This window comes from Nuphar pumila, chromosome 3 (genome assembly GCF_984573655.1).
Source record: "Nuphar pumila chromosome 3, dmNupPumi1.hap1.1, whole genome shotgun sequence".
NCBI classification, from domain to species: Eukaryota; Viridiplantae; Streptophyta; class Magnoliopsida; order Nymphaeales; family Nymphaeaceae; genus Nuphar; species Nuphar pumila.
In genome coordinates this window covers 117,773,332-117,792,400 of record NC_143251.1, presented here as the reverse complement: position 1 = coordinate 117,792,400, position 19,069 = coordinate 117,773,332, and the positions used below count along the sequence as shown (strand labels likewise).

At 34.8% G+C, this 19,069-nt stretch overlaps 1 protein-coding gene across 1 annotated transcript; it reads right to left on the bottom strand.

The window, feature by feature from the left end:
* Positions 1–9,439: 9,439 nt before the first annotated feature.
* Positions 9,440–18,494, bottom strand: LOC149843431 (ENTH/VHS protein). The gene is made up of 2 exons (XM_090001828.1): positions 18,312–18,494; positions 9,440–11,584 (listed from the first exon to the last, which is right to left on the bottom strand). Exons 1-2 carry the CDS (start codon positions 18,486–18,488, stop codon positions 9,800–9,802), a joined length of 1,962 nt encoding a protein of 653 aa, XP_089857954.1. The 5' UTR covers positions 18,489–18,494; the 3' UTR covers positions 9,440–9,799.
* Between the last annotated feature and the right edge of the window lie 575 nt (positions 18,495–19,069).

The window sequence follows — 19,069 nt, the reverse complement described above, 5'->3', positions numbered from 1 at the left end:
AAGCCCATGAAACAATGATACCATCATTAAGATGGTGACAGGGTGAGGGGATTTTGGTAATTCTGTATAGGATCTTTATATATATAGACAGGATGACCAAAATCTCTCTCTCTCTCTCTCTCTCTCTCTCTCTCTATATATATATATATATATATATATATATATATAAAGATTTTGGTAATCCTGTCTATATATAGAGAAAGAGAGAGAGAGAGCACCAAGATCTGAGTGAAACGAGGTTTTTCTTTGGTGATTTGTCAAGATCTGTTTTTGAACATGTAGCGATGGACTTTGGGATGGGATCATGGGAAGTTAAAGCCAACTGTAGGATGGTGTCAAAAACTCAACAAAAGTAGCCAAATCTGCTTAGAAAGGTAAGTGGGTATATCCCGTACAATTTTTAAAAACAAAAAAGAAAAAAAGAGGGGCTTCATAACGTCATAGTATATTTAATAGTGAATAGTGACAGGATAGAATTCAAAAGTCTTCATGCTATTTCCACAAATAGGTGCTTCTGGTTTGACAAAGGGGGGTGAAAGTGACATTGTGGAAAAAAAAAGAGTTTGTGTTTGGCAGCTGGGAGAACATGTTTCCATTTCCAAATTCACGTTCGTGGTGACATCAGATTCCATGTTTCGAACTGGATCTGAAATCCCGTGTCTGATGAACGTTTGTCGAGAGATAAAAGGAGAAACATTCTTATAAAAAGCAAAAAAGAAAACATATACTCTATATAATAAAAATCACCTTTTTTTTTTTACTTTTAATCGACATGGATTTTGTAAAAAAAACTGTAATCAACATGATTTGTTTAGTAAGGAATGGTTTTTGAATCATGTGATCGTGACACTTAAAGTAGGTTTTCCAATGGCTTCAAAAATCAATACCAACCTCTCTAATAACAGATATCACGAGATTTATAAAAAATCTTCCGATAATATCGCAAGAAATTACCTGAAAGTTTAAAACAGTAATTTCTCACGAGATTTTCAAACCATGACAAATATCGCGATATTTATGGTTTTAGCAGATATTTATCGTGATATTTTTATTTTTAAATGTGTTTTATTTATATTTTCTGATAAAATTTATTTTTTATATTTTTTTAATTTATTTTTTATTGCCGAGATTTTGCCAAAACAAAAACACTAGATTTATGAAAAAAATTCAAAATTTCCCGAGATTTTGCCGTTTTTAACTTTTGTCACTATGATACCAACAAGCCCAAAAAATCTCCTTATTTGGAAAGTTTGATTTAAGGTTTGAAAACAAACTATGTTAAACAAATCTATACAGGCTAAACGAGTCAGATATAGCTTGCAGTTGTAGTTTCCACCTCAAAATTCCATACCTTAATTAGTACCAAATATTTACCCTAAATATATAGACTACCATATATACCCTCTAGCTATGCAAGGTTTTGTTTTTCATTAATTCAACTCCATAAAAGTGTTTGGCATGATCCATTTACAAGGGAATGCACTTTTAATAAAGTAGTTTCAAAGTAAAAATATTTTTTTTCAATTGTGAAAAAATTCACATTTTGTGGAACATTGAATTTTGAAAGCTTTCAAAAATTGCTTATAAAATGCATTTTTGCATTAAACAAACCACATAGAGCTTAGAGTAGCTATGGGGATTGTTCCATTGGGATTGTTCCACAATAAAAATCAAGAAAATATGATGGAAAGGTTGTTTCTACTGGATTGTATGGGTGAGCTTAGAGTAGCTATGGACTTCTAAAGTCTTGGCAGGGATTCACTGGCAACCGTAACTCAGACACATGGGCAATTGTTTCTAGGTTTGACTTTTTGGCACTTTTCAATTCAGTTGCACCAATGTCCTTCAAAAGGTCGGTCAAAGGACCTCACTGGCCCGATGATGTATTGGCACCACCACTATAGCAAGGTGGCGAACATGTTCATCCAACCAAAAAAAGGTCCAAAATCTACAACCAATGATAATTGATGGCATTCCTTCTCTAATGATCAAGTTTTTTTATCGATTGAACTTTATATATTAGATGTTTATCATTCATTTAGTGAGCGACATGTTTTGAATCATGAATTTTTGATGTGTAGATGCGTTTTTGAAACTGTTATAAATTAATGGCCCACAATACTTTGTATTATAAAGTTTTAAATGTATTATGAGCCATCAATTTTTCATATTAAAAAAAAAACATGTCTGTGTTGTAAAGTCTACAAAATATTTCTTACTAAATAAATTATAAATAACAAATATATGATGTACGATCAATAAGATGCTCAAGCATTGAAGGAGAGCTTTTCGATCATCATTGGCTCTAGATTTAGACTTTCTTTTGGTTAAATGGTCTTTTTCCTATATATATATATATATATATATATATATATATATATATATATATATATATATAATCTAACATTAAACTAGTTGTGTTTGATATTAGATGGATTCAACTTTATGAAAATGCTAAAATAGTCTCGAAAGAATAGTTTTTTAATACATGGTTACTTTTTTGACATTTTAAAAAATGTCATTATTTTAAAAGTGTTTGCCATTTTCATAAGATTGAATCCATCTAATATCAAATACAACTAGTTTAATGTTAAATTAACCCACATATGAGACTTGCAAGTCATTTTGACTCAATTTGATATCATACATGTATTTAATACAGCTGATTTACTAGGATTCAACTCATGGATGATGATTTTTTGACAAAAAAATATGTTTATATAAATAAAAATAATTAAACCATTTATTATATCATTTTTTTGATCATTGGGAAAACCCACTTACACATCAGAATTTGATGATCCAAATATAGATCGACACATAATCGACCACGTACATCATCTCTATAAGATCAGATTTACCAAAAAAAAAAGAAGATTTGCTAAGTCAGTTCATTTTCTCTTTTCACATGCTAGAGATTCATGAATATGAGTCTACTCTTAAATTTTAGATATGAAGATTTGAGGTACCATGATTGAAAAAAAAGCAATTTAGACCCAAGTTCTATGTAAGATCTAATATATGGATCTGAGATGAATAGCATTTAAACCAAGGTTGTCAGGTAGGAAAAAAAATCACGATGGAAAATGAAAATGGGAAATGACTTTCTAAAGTTCATGTAAAACAGGAAACGTGATATGTGTGTATGTTTATTGATAGAACAAAACTACAAATATCAGCAATATGCATGAAGAATATTACATGTTTACATAAACTATATTACTAATAATATGATAAATAGTAATAATTAATAAAATAATTTTATAAAATATATTATTACATTTATGAAAACAATACAACTATTATAAAGTTGGTTATATTTTATATAAATGAGTGCATAATTAGCTTATAGTAAATAAAATATTAAATTATAAATGAAGTATTTAAATGCAACATAGGTTAGGATAGAGTAAAAATAATTTAGTTACATTAAATTTTGAAATTTCTCCATTTCGTCTAACACGTATCTCAACTTTTTGTTGAAAAAAGAAATTTCTCATTTAACAGAAACATGCAAAAAATGCACAAAACACATGTTTTTCAAATAAGAGGAACGAGTTTCCCACATGATATAAGTAGGTTTCTCAAGTGATGTGAAACTAATTTCTCACTCAATGAAAAATGAGTTTTTCATTCATGTTTTAGAAGTTTTCTACAAGTTTAAAAAATGCTCAATTTTTCAATAAATTAGTTTTTCATATGTAAGTGGAGTTTTTGGTAACCATGATTCAGGCACACCCTAAGGTCATTGATCTCTCTCTTTGGTGAGGTTAATATCTTATTCTCAAGTGTTCTTTGTAGGTCCTTCCGCTGTTGCATTGAAACCACCATAAGTTATGGTAGTGCACACTTGATTTGCATAGATTTAGGCTCCAAAAGCAAACTCTAACCTTTGCATCATGTGTATCATGTTCAATTTAGTATTTTCATATGTTAAGTTGGCTCCAACACAATGTTTTATACAATTTTCATGTGTTAAAGTTGACTTTAACATGATGTCTTGTACCCTTATCTTCATGAATTGTGAGCCATTATTTTTTCATCATCTTAGAAATCGATTCTTGTGATGTGTTAAACACGAAAAAACTTTTAAATTATTAAATAAACTATGTTAAACTCCTATATTGTTGGATCTAACATTTGGTGGATAGATGCATATAAAGAAAAATGTATACCATTGTATGGCATCATGGTATAGAACCACCGTGTATTTTGCCTTTCTTAACTAAGAGAAATGTTTAGTTTTTAAGAAAACACATTATTGAAAAAATATCAAGAATATCTCAATGTGTTTGATGTTCTGAATGTGTTTTTTTATTTAGTTACATGGAGTGAAATAAAAATGCCTTGCTCATCAACAAACATTATGCTTCAAGAACTTGAAACCCACCCCAACTTTCCTTTAAAAAAAAAACGAACATGAAACCCAAATCATGGAATTGAAAATTTATTTTTCATGAATTATGTGGAATGCAATATTTGTCTTCCACAAGGAAAAGACAATCTTGGATCTTAATTAAGAAAATCCATTCCTTATTTATTGTGGCATGTGATGAGTTTTATAAAAAAATCCTAATTCAAAAGAATCGATATTTGGTTCAATTAAACACTATAGAAGAAACTCAATAATAGAGTCTATTATGATAGCTTGATTGGTTGGTGAAGGGACCCCAGTTTGAATTGGACTTGGTGTCATTGCCCAATTTGCCTCAATAAAACTGAAAAAAATTATTGTAGGGAAGGGGGACCATCCAACCAAAAGAAGGTCTAAAATCTACAACCGATGATAATCAACGACGTTCCTTCTCCAACAGTCAAGTTTTTCATCTATCAAACTTTACATATTGATTTTCAATCATTTATTTAGTGCGCGTCATGTTTTGGATTATGAATTTTCGTTTAGATGCGCCTTTGAAAGTGCTAAAAATCAACTGTTCACAATACTTTGTATTGTATAGTTTTAAATTTATGGCAGTTCACGTTTCGAAAAACATGTCTATATGGTGTAAAGTCTTTCTGTGAAGTATGTTTCTTACTAAATAAATTATAAAGAACAAATATACTAGATCCAAGTGAGCATTGGAGAAGCGGAGTCGTTTAGTTGTCGTTGATTGTAGATTTTGGACTCGTTCGATCGTTGTTGGTTATAGATTTTAGACCTTCCTTTGGTTGGATGGCTCCCTTCTCTCTCTCTCTCTCTCTCTCTCTCTCTCTCTCTCTATATATATATATATATATATATATATATATATATATGGGTTAATTAATTAAAATTACTAAATAACACGATAGGAATAAGTTGAGTTTATGTTTGACCAAATTGCCCAAGACCAACTTGGTTATGACTTAAGACTTAAATGAAACTTCAAGAAGTCTAAGTCAACCCATTCTTGGAATTTAAATCAAAGCTAAATTGGTTAAGGCTAATCTTGGATTAGTCTTGGATTTGAATGCACATTAGTTGGTTTGAACAAACTTATTTTCCAATCAAGATTATATTAGTGCAAGTCTACACCAAATGAAACTGGGTCACATAAGTTGTGGACATTTTTGACCAGTGTGATTGTATCCAACACTTTGTGTCACTAAACCTTCACTGTCATAAGAATGTTTTGGACATGGAGTTTTATAAGTCACAATTCTCCTTTCCCCCTCTCTCTTCCCTCTCCATTTAGTGGTGTTTTACCTAGTCATGTTGTCCCTTTATAGTCCTCTATTTATGCCTTCTGTTTCTAGATACATATTGAGGCTTGCTTCTTTTTCAAGAAGGATGTTATAATAGTGATTATTTGATTCTAAATCTTAAGATTGAGGCTTCCTTTTCATTTTCTCCTTTGGTTTATTGGGTTATTGTTGGTTGCTTTTTGTTTTGAATTATATTTTCCAAGGCCATGTCTATAACGAAAATGGATTATCATAGATATTGGAATTATATTCCTACTAATGAATCCACGTGTTTTTTTTATCTCTGCTGAACTGTGCAGCCAATTTTGTGTTAAATCTTTATATTAAGATTGGTATTTTTTTCTCTGTTTTTCATGCTTTTGAGGTTCAATCATGTTACCAATAGGAAAATGCAGATATCCTCTATAACTAGAGTAAATGTTTATTTCCAAGAAAAAATCACGTGAGTGTGTGTGCAGTGAAGGAGGAGAGAATTGATATACGAAGGTGATGAGAATGAGAATAGTGATTAACGACCTGATTCGGGGGGTGATTCGGGGGGTAACCTGATACTGATATTGGGAATCCAATGAGATATAGCCCGCCACTAAGATTGTGGCTATTGGATTCTCAACTGTTAGGTATCCAATGAGTTATAGGTCCTACCACACTGTTTGTGGTCTCTTGAGGTTTCATACATGAGACCCTATGGTCACACTGAATTTGGATCTTACACTGATTCAATTTTTATACTAGATTCAATTCATACATCTAACATCTCCCACTTTCCCATATGGGGCGAACACCCATATTATATCACAATTGGTATATCAGGTATATAACACTTCATGACAAAACATGCACCCAATAAGCCGTGCACAATTCTAAGGGTTATATCAATATATAAGCATGATGTTTTCTCACATGTTATGGGTTATTTTTCACATAATCATGTGAACTTTGCATCATTCATATTCAAGTATGAGGTTTTCACATATGCTATATGTTATTTTTTATGTAGCCATACATAACCATATATATTTTTCATCATATCACAGTTTCAATCACAACTCTTAATATGAAATAATATATTCAAATAAATACATCATATTGTGGGTCTCATTTATGTAATAAGTCATGAGATTCTTTTGACTCTTCCATGACCATACTTTAGAACATCATCATGTCCACATCTACACTAATGGGGTAATTATAGATTTTATCAACTCATGGATCTATGATAAAACGTAATTTGACAAACATAGCAAATACTCTCACTTTTAAAACTTTGACTATAATTAATACTCTCACTATCCATGTGCATCATCATCACATGCAATATACTTAAATTATCATCAGGTTAACCACTACTTGATCATTTTAGATCAATATATATACAGATCTAAATAATCATAAATATTGCTAAAAGCATGAATAACACTATGTTGTATATCATGCATAAGCTTCTAACACATGAAAAATATCCCTTCATATATTCATAACACAAACCATAAGAAGCATGATTTATGATAATTATTTATCATCATATACAAATAAATATATCTACATGCATATTTAAAATTATACTTCAATTTTTACTTTTTCAATGTATTGTATTTAAACAATATATGCATTAAGGCTTCACAAACTAGAAGCAATATGCGCAGGTAATAAAACTTAAGTCTTCATCCAAATTTAATTTGGATATATACCAGATCCATATCCAATAAAAGTTATCTCATTACTATTTGGATATGTCAAACATTATAAGTCCATTCATTTTTTAAGGCTTTAATCTTATCAAATAAGCAATCAATTAACAAGCATGTCAATATATAAGTTTAGATCCATTAATAGATTTATACAAAAATCCATATAAAAATTCATTGAATTTGTATAAGTCCATATCCAAAACCGATTTGAGATGTTATCACTAACTCCAATATAATTCATATGAAAACTGGATCTCCATGCAAGCTTGAATAACTCATGCAAAATCATGCATCACAAGATATTTGACCATTGTCCAAATTCATATCCTTATGTTCCAAATTCAAATGGATCCACCTCACGCATCCAACATTTTACTTATCTGCATCTATCGGGTCAAACAAAAACCCATATAAAATAAATATCTGACTTTATACTATCTAGATCCACCATAAAATCTGAATTAATACAATATTTATATCTCATATCCGGGCATTATACTTATCCAGATCCATCACTAGATTCGTCTAATAAAGAACTATACAAAAAATTATACATGCATCAAACCATACATAGTTCTACATAACCAAGTCAAATGAACTTGAATGTTATTTATGTAAATATTTCATTTGAACCATAATTTGATCTCAATACATGATACATGTTGAGTTATTTGCTTAACATAAAAAAATAACCTAAAAACTCATAAAATGACCCATTCATGCATAATAACAATTCAAGCAGGTTTAAAAAAATTGACAAAATCTAATATCATGGTCTGAATCTAAACTAATATAACTGAATCTATTTAGATCCATACAGGTTCAATCAGATCTAAAATATTTAAACAGATCAAATAAGGTTTGTCACCTTACTAGATCTAAACACCTTATCCAATATTGACCAGATCCAATCTAGATTCATACATCAGATCTAATGGATCATAGTACAATTAACCTTGATCCATCATAAAAACTAGATCAATACTAAGCAATACTTGATCCATATATTAATATGATCCAAAACATGAATAAATTAAAAATAAACTACAATTACACACAATATTTCAAGATCCAAAGATAGAAGCATGCTAAAAATCTAACACCTCCCATATTAAGGTAGAGACCCAATTCAAAAAGCCAAATCAACCATGAGTTTTTGAAATTTATTATATCTAAATTTTATGAAAATTACCTCAAATGAATATCAAACTCATTTAAATAATTCAAGATCCAATAATAGATCCATACATGTCTAGATAAAACACTAGGAGGTATTATGCAAACTAGAAATGCTTTTCTACAAAATAAAAAAAGTCAAAAATTGGTTTTAGGCTAAATCAACAAACCAAAACACTAAAAACTATTTTTAGAACTTTCTGAGTTAAACAGAAAAATCTAAATGGTTTTCTGTAATTTCAAAAAAGTTTATGAACTAATTTTAAAAAAATCCTCAAATTGTAACCCTGTCTTAATATTTTTCAGAGAACAAGTATGTTTATAAAATTTCCCAGAAATAATGCCTTTATTTTGAAAAACAAAGGGCCCATGCAAAATTAACAAGAAAGAATAAGGGCAAATAAATAAATTAACCCGATACTAATATTTTGGTGTGTGCAATGAGGGACGAGAAAAAAAATGATACGAAGGAGATGAGAATGGAGATGGTGATTAACGGCTTACTTAGGAGGGATAACCCGATACTGATATCGGTAACGGTAATTTCCTGCAGAGGGAGGGCCTGAGTATATATCAGCCTCCATGGGTAGCCATTTTCTGGCCTAAATGTTCCCTTGGATTCCCAAAATGTATTGGGAATCCAATGAGATGGGGCCCACCACTAAGATTGGGAAGCAGATCAGGTCATGGGGAACATGAGCGTTTTTGCTCGTGCCGACATCATGGCCGTCTGTTTGCATTTTGGATGAATGCCACATGGTTTTGTTGACTTTTGAGCTTTTTAAAATGCAAATTGGATGGCCACGATGTCTGCATGAGCAAAAACGCTCATGTTCAGCATGACCTGATCAGCTTCCCTAAGATTGTGGTTCTGGGATTCTCAACTGTGTTGGAAAGCACATGCATCAGATTGCTTTTTGTCATCATCATCCTTGTCATTGCACATTGCTGCATTACATAAGTTTCAACCATCCTATGCAAAAGAACCTATGCTTCTTGCTCTTCGATCATGAGCACCATCATCATACACTGCTCAAAGTGCCACCACCTCTTAACACTCATCACTTCTGAGCACTTTCCGCTGCACAAATCCGTTTCAATCATCATATGCAACATAGCCAGCTTCTTGCTCCAGTCACAAACACCATCATCGTGCATTTGTCTAGTATCCCCATCCTTTACCGTTCATGGCTTCTGAGCTCCTTTTGCCACACCATCAGTATCATCATCATTGTCATCACCACTGCTTACCACTGATTTGGGTAAGCTTCTCTGTACTTCACGTCATCCACTTCCGTTATCTGCCTGATAGTTGCGTCTGTTGCATGTGAATTCAGAAGCCTCTCTGACAAACGATCTCTTGTGGTTGTTTTCTTACGCAGCATTGAAGCTAATGTTTGCTTTTTGCTTCTCTGATCCACCAGGTTTTGACTCATGCCCTCTATATCTTCTCCAGGAGCTTCTCCCAATCCTTGTGAAGTTGAAGCCATAGCTGACTCCCTCAGAACTGCCTCATTGTGTTCCCGTACTTTAGCAAGTTTTGCACGTTTAAGGGCCCGCTGATTGGCTTTTTCTCTCTCTCTTTCTTTGTCTTTCTTCCTCACATTCTTCACTGCTTCTCGTGCAAGTTCCACAGCTGTTATGTCCTCAGTCAGAGGAGCCTTTTCTTCAGTTGGTCCTTCTCTGAGACCGATAGAATCACCTTGTAATTGTTTCAATGGGTTCCCTTCAGAATCTCGGGGGATAATAGGTCCATGAAAGGGGCAGACTCTCAGGTCCCTCCTCAGGCAGAGGCCCCCTTTCTTCAAAGGAGCAAGGCATGGCTGAATTTCAACGTGGTCCTCCTTGTAGACTGTAGCCTGAACACTCAGCTCTGCGATTTTTTCTGCAGGAATTGTGGCATCATAGTCCACTCTACCCCAGTGACCTTCAACCTCTAAACCCCTCTGGTTTGCAAGGAAATCACGTTTTGAGCCCCAATTATCCAAATATGAGCCCCACTTTACAACTGGAGCTTCATCCAATAGTCTCTCCCTAGTAGGGTCAGATGCATCTTCTTCATCCTTCAGTTTTCCATCAATAGAGTCTCTGCAGGCATCAGTAGATTCACCTTGGACAATTTCTTCAGTGGAACCACTATTTAAGTTCTCAGCTAACCTACTTGATCCAGGTTCAGCATCAGCTGAAACAGATTCTATCCTGCCCTCCTCCCACAAAATCCCATCTTCCTCATTGGAAACACCAGGAAGAACACAGCCCAGTTCTTCACATCTCTTCTTGGCTGACTGTATACAATTTCGGAGATCAATGAACTTTTTTAAAGCAGAATCTCTGAACTTACTATCCACCCCATCAATTCGAACAAGAACCGATAACCATTCCTGCACATTCTTCGAATGCCTTGATAACAAAAGCTTGTATAATTCTCTTAAGGTATCAAAAATTGCTCGATTATCATTATCTTCATGAACCATTTCACCCTCTTTTATTGAATCAAGTCGAATCTTTCTCAAGGTGAGAGACCTAAATTCTTCAACAGTATCCTGTGGGAAATGAGTAAACTCACCTTTATCTTTTACTTTTGAAGCACAAAGCAGCTGCATGCATTCTTCAATTTCACCTATTGCACTTTGAATTTCTTCAGTTATCGATGAGTAATTGTTCCTCAAATTTTCAAACTTATTTCTCAAAATCTCTTGCGACCTGGCCTCCCTCTCCCTTCGCTCTTGTTGCAATCGAGCTGCCGTTTCACGCACATTAGGAAACTGGAAATGTAATGTATTCTTCAGGTAATCAAGCCCCAATCGAAGTTGTCTGTAATGAAGTCCAAATGAATTGTTCCATTTCTCCAAAAACTCTATTGACTTTGCACGCAAAGTTGAAGCAACGTTAGGAGGAGGAGGAAGAGGGAAGCTTCTTCTGAAGCCCACACTCAAACTCAAAAACTGATCGAAGTTAACCATAAGACATGATCTGAAGAGCTTTGAACGCATGAATAACTCATCTACTATGAGAACTGCCAGATACCTTACCTGCAAGCAGCATGAAATTATTATAAAACTCTTTTCAATTAGAAAAAGAGCCATCAACCCCTGAACATAAACAGTGATAAGGTAACAGGCTTGCAACCAATGAATTTTTTCAAACCAACAGTTCTCAGAAATTATTAATAAACAAATAATATCTTTAATCAGAATGGTGAGAAGTGCTAATTGTTTATGTCACACTAGCATAAACAAGTTGAAGATTTATATTCAGGAATCAGAAGGCAAATCAAAGCAGAAAAGGGATGCCCATAAAAGAGGCTGTCCTTAAACATTATTATCCAAGTAAGAATTTTAGAAACTAACCTTCGTCAAATAACAGATTACTGAATAGATTCACTCTTCCAAGGAATTAAATACTGAATATACTTGCAATCTAAGCCATACACCAATTTACTGTAGTTGAAGGAAAAGAAAGAAAAATAATTTGAAGAAACAAAAGTGAATCCAAGAAGTTAAAAAAGAAAAGCAAAAATATTAATCTTGCATCTTCATCTGTCAATAGCATTAAGATCCAATAAATTCTCCAAACTAGAAAAAAATACATAATTTACAAACACACTGTTGAAAAGGAAAAGATTTCTTGGAGTGACGACAAAGCCATTAATTTTACATTCATTACATTTTTCTCAAGGTTGTCAGACTAGGAAGCGAGAAGCGAGGCATTTTAAAATTTACATGAAGCGAAAAGCGAAGTATCAATTTCAAAGCGAAACAAGAATAAAAAAGGAAGCAATATGAGAACTAAACAAAAATCGAACAAGAAACACATAAAAACTAAAATAAAATTGATTATTCTTATATTTCATGATTTTTGAGTAAAAGAATTAAATTTTTGTTGAAATCTAACAATCATGATTACTAATTTAGAGAAATCATATGGCAAGTGAGTAGAAGCGTGAGAGGAAGCACATGGAAAACATGAAAAGAAATGTGAGAAGATCATGTAGGGAAGCATAGAAGAAGTGTGGGGGAATCGAGATTTCCATGAAGATTTAGAAGCAAGGAGTATCATGGTTCCGAAGCGAGTTTCCGGAAAGCGCGCTTCCCCTTACCTATGAAGCTTCAGGTAACTCTGATTTTTCTGCATCATAAAATCTTCTTTTTACTATATTGTGTTGCCCAGATGGTATACCTATCGAGGTTTGAAAATGCTTGGGAGAGAAAGGTTTAGAATGGTTGACAAATCTTTTTAACAAGATTTGGCGGACAAATAAGATGCCTAATGAGTGAAGGAGGAGTACTTTGGTGCCTCTATATAAGAATAAGAGTGATATACAAGATTACACAAACTATCGTGGTATAAAACTCATGAGTCATACTATGAAACTTTGGGAGAGGGTGATTGAGTCTAGGTTGAGGAAGGTTGTCATGATATCAGAGAATCAATTTGGTTTTATGCCTGAAAGATCAGTTATGGAAGCTATACATCTTCTTAGACAACTTTTTGAGAGAAATAGAGAGAGGAACAAAGATTTGCATATGGTTTTTATTGATTTAGAGAAGGCATATGATAGAGTACCTAGGGACGTTCTCTGGTGGACAATGATGAAGAAAGGTGTTTCTCTCAAATACATTAGTATAATTAAAGATATGTATGAAGGAGTAGCAACCAATGTCCACACTTGTGGAGGGGTGACAACCAATTTTCCTATAACGGTTGGGTTACATCAAGGATCTGCTTTAAGCCCTTTCCTATTTACTATAATGATGGATGAGCTTACGAGAGCAATTCAAGAAAATGTGTCGTGGTGTATGTTGTTTGCTGATGATATTGTTTTGATTGATGAGTCTAGAGCTGGGGTTAATGCTAAGTTAGAATTATGGAGACAGACATTGGAAGAAAGAGGTTTTAAGTTGAGTAAGAGTAAGACAAAATATATGGAATGTCGGTTTAGTAAGCAACGAAGTATTAATGGGAGTGTAGTGAAGCTTGGTGAGCAAGAAATACCGGTGGATGATTGTTTCAAATATTTGGGATCTATCATTCAAAAGTATGGAAAAATTGATGGAGATGTAAATCATAGGATAAAGGTTTGGTGGATGAAATGGAAAAGTGCACCTGGAGTGTTGTGCGATCGTAGAATGCCATTGAGGTTGAAGGGAAAGTTTTATAGGACGACTATTAGGCCCACTTTACTATATGGTACGGAATGTTGGGCTGCCAAAAGACATCATATTCAAAAAATGAGTGTAGCTGAGATGCGTATGCTTAGATGGATGTGTGAAAATACAATAAAAGATAAGATTCGGAACGAGGAGATACGTAAGAAGGTAGGCGTTGCACCCATTGAAAATAAGATGAGAGAGAATCATTTACGGTGGTTTGGGCATATTCGGCGAAGGCCTAATGATGCTCCAGTTAGAAGGATGGAGAAATGGAAAAATATATTAGTTAAAAGAGGTCGGGGTAGGCCTACGAAGACATGGATGGAGATGATAGGAAAGGATATGAATGCTTTGAACCTCACCGAGGACATGGCATTGGAAAGAAATGATTGGAGGAGAAGGATTCATGTGGAAGACCCAGAATGATTTTCTTTTTTGGTTCATATCACCGACCCCAATTGTTTTGGGATGAAGGCATAGTAGTAGTTGTTGTTGTTGTTGTGTTTTGCAGTTTCAGCCATGTGTGAAAGGGAACATGGAAAAGATTATGGAGACTCGACTTTCCAAAGGCGTCATCGAGACACCGAGGACCTATGTCACATGGGTGCGGGTACGAGTACGGGTGCGACACGGGTGCAGAGCAATTTCAAAAATTTTGGACACGGGGACACAGCTATATATATATATATATATATATATATATATACACACAACAATAATAAGATTCGACCCTGATACCGTCTTGGATCCAATCCAGACCCGACCCGAGTCCAAATTAATTTAAATAAATAGACAAAAATAGACTTGGTAAAAGTTGACCGAGTCCAAAATGTGGACGAACTCGGCCCTAGTGGGTTGACCGAGTCCGACACTTAGTTGACCGTGTCGGGGCGTGTCGACACGAGTGCGTCGACCTTTTAGCCGAGTCTGTGTGACTTAGTCGAGGACCCTTTAAACTCTGCGAGTATATCAGGTAAAGGTTCAGGAGAAGTAAATAGTCAGAAGTCATGGTCTAAGATGGTGCGAGGTGCTGATGAGCCTCTAATTCACTTTGCAACCTCGCTTTCAATGAAGATGAAAGGAGATCGGAAGAAACTAATTATTCTAAAGGATTATTATAATGAAGCATAGAATCCTTGGAGATGGACTTGATTGCAGGATTTGCAGGAGATGAGAGGAACAAAAGAATGAATTTTGTATTCATTTTCGAGAACTTACAAAGAATGTGGTCAGAAATCAAACATGGTCGATTCACATTGGGAAAGAATGGCTTATTGTTGATTAAGGTCAATTGTGAGCAAGATATGAGAGTTATTCTCAGGCACAAAGCATGGAAATTAGCAGGTCGTACGCTTATCGCTCATAAATGGCATCCTGGGATGGAGTGGAGACTAGAGAAGATATCAACAATCCCAGTATGGATTCGACTTCCGGACCTGTCACTAGAGCTTTGGACAGTGGAGGTATTTTCTGGTATTGCAGAATACATTGGTGCGAAGTTGATTGCTATAGATGATAAAACTCGCAAGTTTGATAGAGCGAACTTTGCCCAAATTCGTGTTGAGGTGCCAATTGGATTTACACCGATTCATCAAGTGGATGTAGCGATTGAAGGTAGGAATTTTGTGCAGGAGGTAGAATATGAGTCTCTGGTCTCGCAATGTGGATCTTCTTATCACAGAGACGGTGGATGTTTAATCTGCAAGGAAAAGGAAGATAAAAAAATCTATAAAGACGGTGCTCAATGGCAGAAAGTTAAGTCGAGGAAGGTCTGGCACAAGACAGAAGGGGGCACTCAAAATGAGAGTTCTGGTAATATATTCTCAGTTCTTTATCGGCATGGTATGGACGTTGAGAATCCTAAGAGTGAGACAAGTAAGAGCAATGATAAAGAGAGTCATAGAGCGCATGAGGATAGTAGAAGTTCAATGGTTGTTGAACAATACTTTTTTTAGATTTACACAGAGAAACCACTCCCAGGATCAGAGACCTAGCTGCGCTGGCTTTGCCTGCCATATTTACGGTCATTGTCCTAGCAACGTAAAAGTCCATGGGCTTACCCTTGCCCCCAGGGAGACACCACGCTGACGCCCATGAGATTTGAACCTAGACCACCTGACTAGTGGCCTAGGTCTCATCCCACTACGCCTTTGGGGCTTCTGACCAGTACATGGATGTGGATATGCAGAAGGGAGGATCCCCGAACGATATAGAGACAAACCGTGATAATCTTCATGGGAGTAGAAGGCCTGGTGGTGTGAAGGAGTTGTCCATTGTGGAGATTCATACCCTACTAGAAAATTCAGGAGTGTCATCAGATTCCAGTGATGCTATTCAGTATGGTAAGTCTTCTCTAAACATAAACATAGGCAAGCAAGTTGCTGATGAGATGGCTACTAAAGTTGTCATACATAAGAATAGTGGTAGGAAAGGAAGTAACCATAGTGACAAACATTTTTCTTGGCAAAATCTCATTTGTCAAAAACTTGGGAGAAATTGAAATTTTTTCATAAATCTCGCATTTTTTTCGGCAAAATCTTGGCAATAAAAAAATAAATTAAAAAATATACAAAAATATTTTTTTACAAGAAAATATTAATAAAAATTATTAAAAAAATACACAGTTTTTTCATGATAAATAGCCGTTTAAAACATAAATATTGAGTTTAAATCATGGAATTTATGTTTTTTTCATAAATCTCATGATATTTTGAAAATCTCATGAGAAATTGCCGTTTTAAAATTTCAGGCAATTTCTCGCGATATTATCACGAGATTTTCATAAATCTTGCGATATTTGTTACAGAGGAAGTAACAATAGTTAGGTAAGAGGCCTATTTCAGAAACTAAAGTCTCGGATACTTCTTCTGAGGCATCTATTGTGGGGCCTGCAGTTTCCAAAAATTTATTGCTTTTAACTGGGACTAGTGAGTCAGAGGACATTGTTGATGGAAGTGGATCCAAACGGGTTAGGTTTGAAGCAATATCCAAGTTTTATCATAAGAATATTGGATCCAGATCAGAGGTAATGGGAAATAGAAAAAATACTCGATCCAACTCAAAGGTTTTGAAAATGGCAGCAGCCTTGGAATCTCTGCATTCCAGTCGGCCTCCTGAGAAAGATCTGAGTAATTCTGCTGAAACATCTAGCAGAGGTAAGTCATTGGTTACCTTCAATAATTATATCTCAAAGGAGAAGGATTCACATAGTGAACACATGGTATCATCCTCAGCCTCTATGTTGCCATGATTGTGCTCTCATGGAGCATGGGATTTGTAGTGAGAGATGATAAAGGGTGGTTCATCAAATTGGAATGGATTGTTGGGAGAATACAATCATCTGTTAGAGTGGTACTGGTGGAAACATGTTCTGAAGGATATAGTGCACAATCGAATTATAGTGTAAAGTTCCCACGTGATGTGGCTAGCCTAATATCAAATTCATTGTCCATGAGAAGCAGATTAGATCAAGTGCATAGGAAAGTGCAGGATTTTCTTGTGAAATTCACAGATTTTTTATGTAAATGGACTTTAAAAGAACACATCTATATTCTGTATCACCTACATCAGTTAGGAGTTCTAGATTGTGAAAGGGTGTGGAAGGATAAACCACCAGACTGGTTTCCTTCGAAATTTTGAGTGATATTATATTCCATGATTTGTAACCGGTCAGCACGCCTAAGCCCAGCTTGCCAAACCCCAAAAAAAAGGAAAAGATTTCTTTGAACCTTTCCATTTTTTCACCAAAATGTCCCAAAGCAGTTCAAAATTTCACCAACGAAGAATAACTCTAACGCAAATAACATACCTTAATTACCATTAAAAACCCAGAATGTTCTTACAAAAATGTTTAAGCAATTCTTTGTCTTAAAAAAAATGTTTAAGCAACCTAGAATGTTTTTCTCTGATTATTGGTTAGAAGAAAAAACGAGAGGAAAAAAAATCAAGCATTTGTTAGTCACGATCAGCTTCAACGTAACCGTCCCTATTCTCATATTTTCATCAATCAACAGTAACAAGAACTACGCATCTTATGAAAGTTAAAACTTATACCTATTCAATAATCAAGAAAAAAGCAGAAAGCATGAAAGAAAGCCACAATTGTTCGGACCAATTTAATTAGGATAACGAACAAATTAAAACAAAAAATAGTTAAAAAATAATATAAGAAGAAACTATGCACATCATTACAAAAAGAAAAAGAACCAATTTCTCTCGCAAAGTAATGAACCCGCAAAGATCATTAAGCACAAACTACATACACTCAAGACAAACTCCCCATTTTTCATCACAAATTTATAAATAACAACAAAAGGACCGCCCACAAATTTCTTTGGCCCAAACAAATGCATCCCACCATCAAATTCTGGCCACTAACAATAAAAACATACAAATAACAATAAGAAAAGGACCTGCCCACAATTTTCTTCTTCACCAAGTCAATTCACAACCATACAGAAACCAAAATGTATCCCCAAAAAATGCATCCCACCCACCAATTTTCCTTCATCAACAAGAGAATTGCGACTAAAAATACCAACACCCATCAATTTCTTTCCCGCTAAATTCAAAGAAAAACCGATTCTTTTATCCTTTAGGGGTCTACCTGAGAGTGGTTTTTCTTCATGACTTCCATTAGCGCTTCGACCGCTGTACGGACGTTATCGTCCGAGGATCGCACCATGCGTTTGATGGCTCTGAGGAGGGAGGCGTCGACGTCTCGGGAGGTCGAATGGGTGGCCTTCTCGATTAACGATTGGAGTTTCCCTCTCTCGCTTCCCATCCTCCTCAAATTACACGGATCATCGGGCCTTTTTCGGTATAAATACCGAAGAAACCTCGGTTTGGTTGGTACGGGAGTCCTCGAGTCGTCTGCAGACTCGGACGGTTCAAAATATAAACCGATTCTTATTTCCGAATCGGTCCGTCCAGTGTGTGGGTGTCATGACCTATACCGGATCCTATAAGGTCAGGGTTTGGCTACAAAGAAGGGGGTCCCATTAACTATCTGAATCGGACCCATAAGGTCCGATTATTAAATGGGTCAGGTTTGGTTTATGAAATTTTATACCAAGTCCAGGTTCAATATGAGTTTCGATTAAGATCCACAAATTTCCAATGCAAAGAACTTAAAAAATATAATTCTACAGAGAATGGACTGGGTCTGGTTTATGTAATTCTTATCAGATCTTAGTATGGTTTTCTTATAAAAATCCAGTCGGACCTGAATCTGGATCTGATATCTGTATCACTTAGTCAGATCTGAGTTTGGACCCACCCATTTTAGCAGGGTTCCGACCTATTGACACCCCTAGTAAAGATGTCAACAGTTCGGATTCAGGTCAGTATCAGAGCAAATCCAAA

What these genes read in the sequence shown, in the direction of transcription:
- LOC149843431 (XM_090001828.1), bottom strand. Translation starts at nt 18,488, where the DNA reads ATGGGAAGCGAGAGAGGGAAACTCCAATCGTTAATCGAGAAGGCCACC. An exon ending in TGAAGAAAAACCACTCTCAG is followed by an intron (nt 11,585 to 18,311) that starts GTAGACCCCTAA and finishes TGCTGCTTGCAG; the next exon opens with GTAAGGTATCTGGCAGTTCT.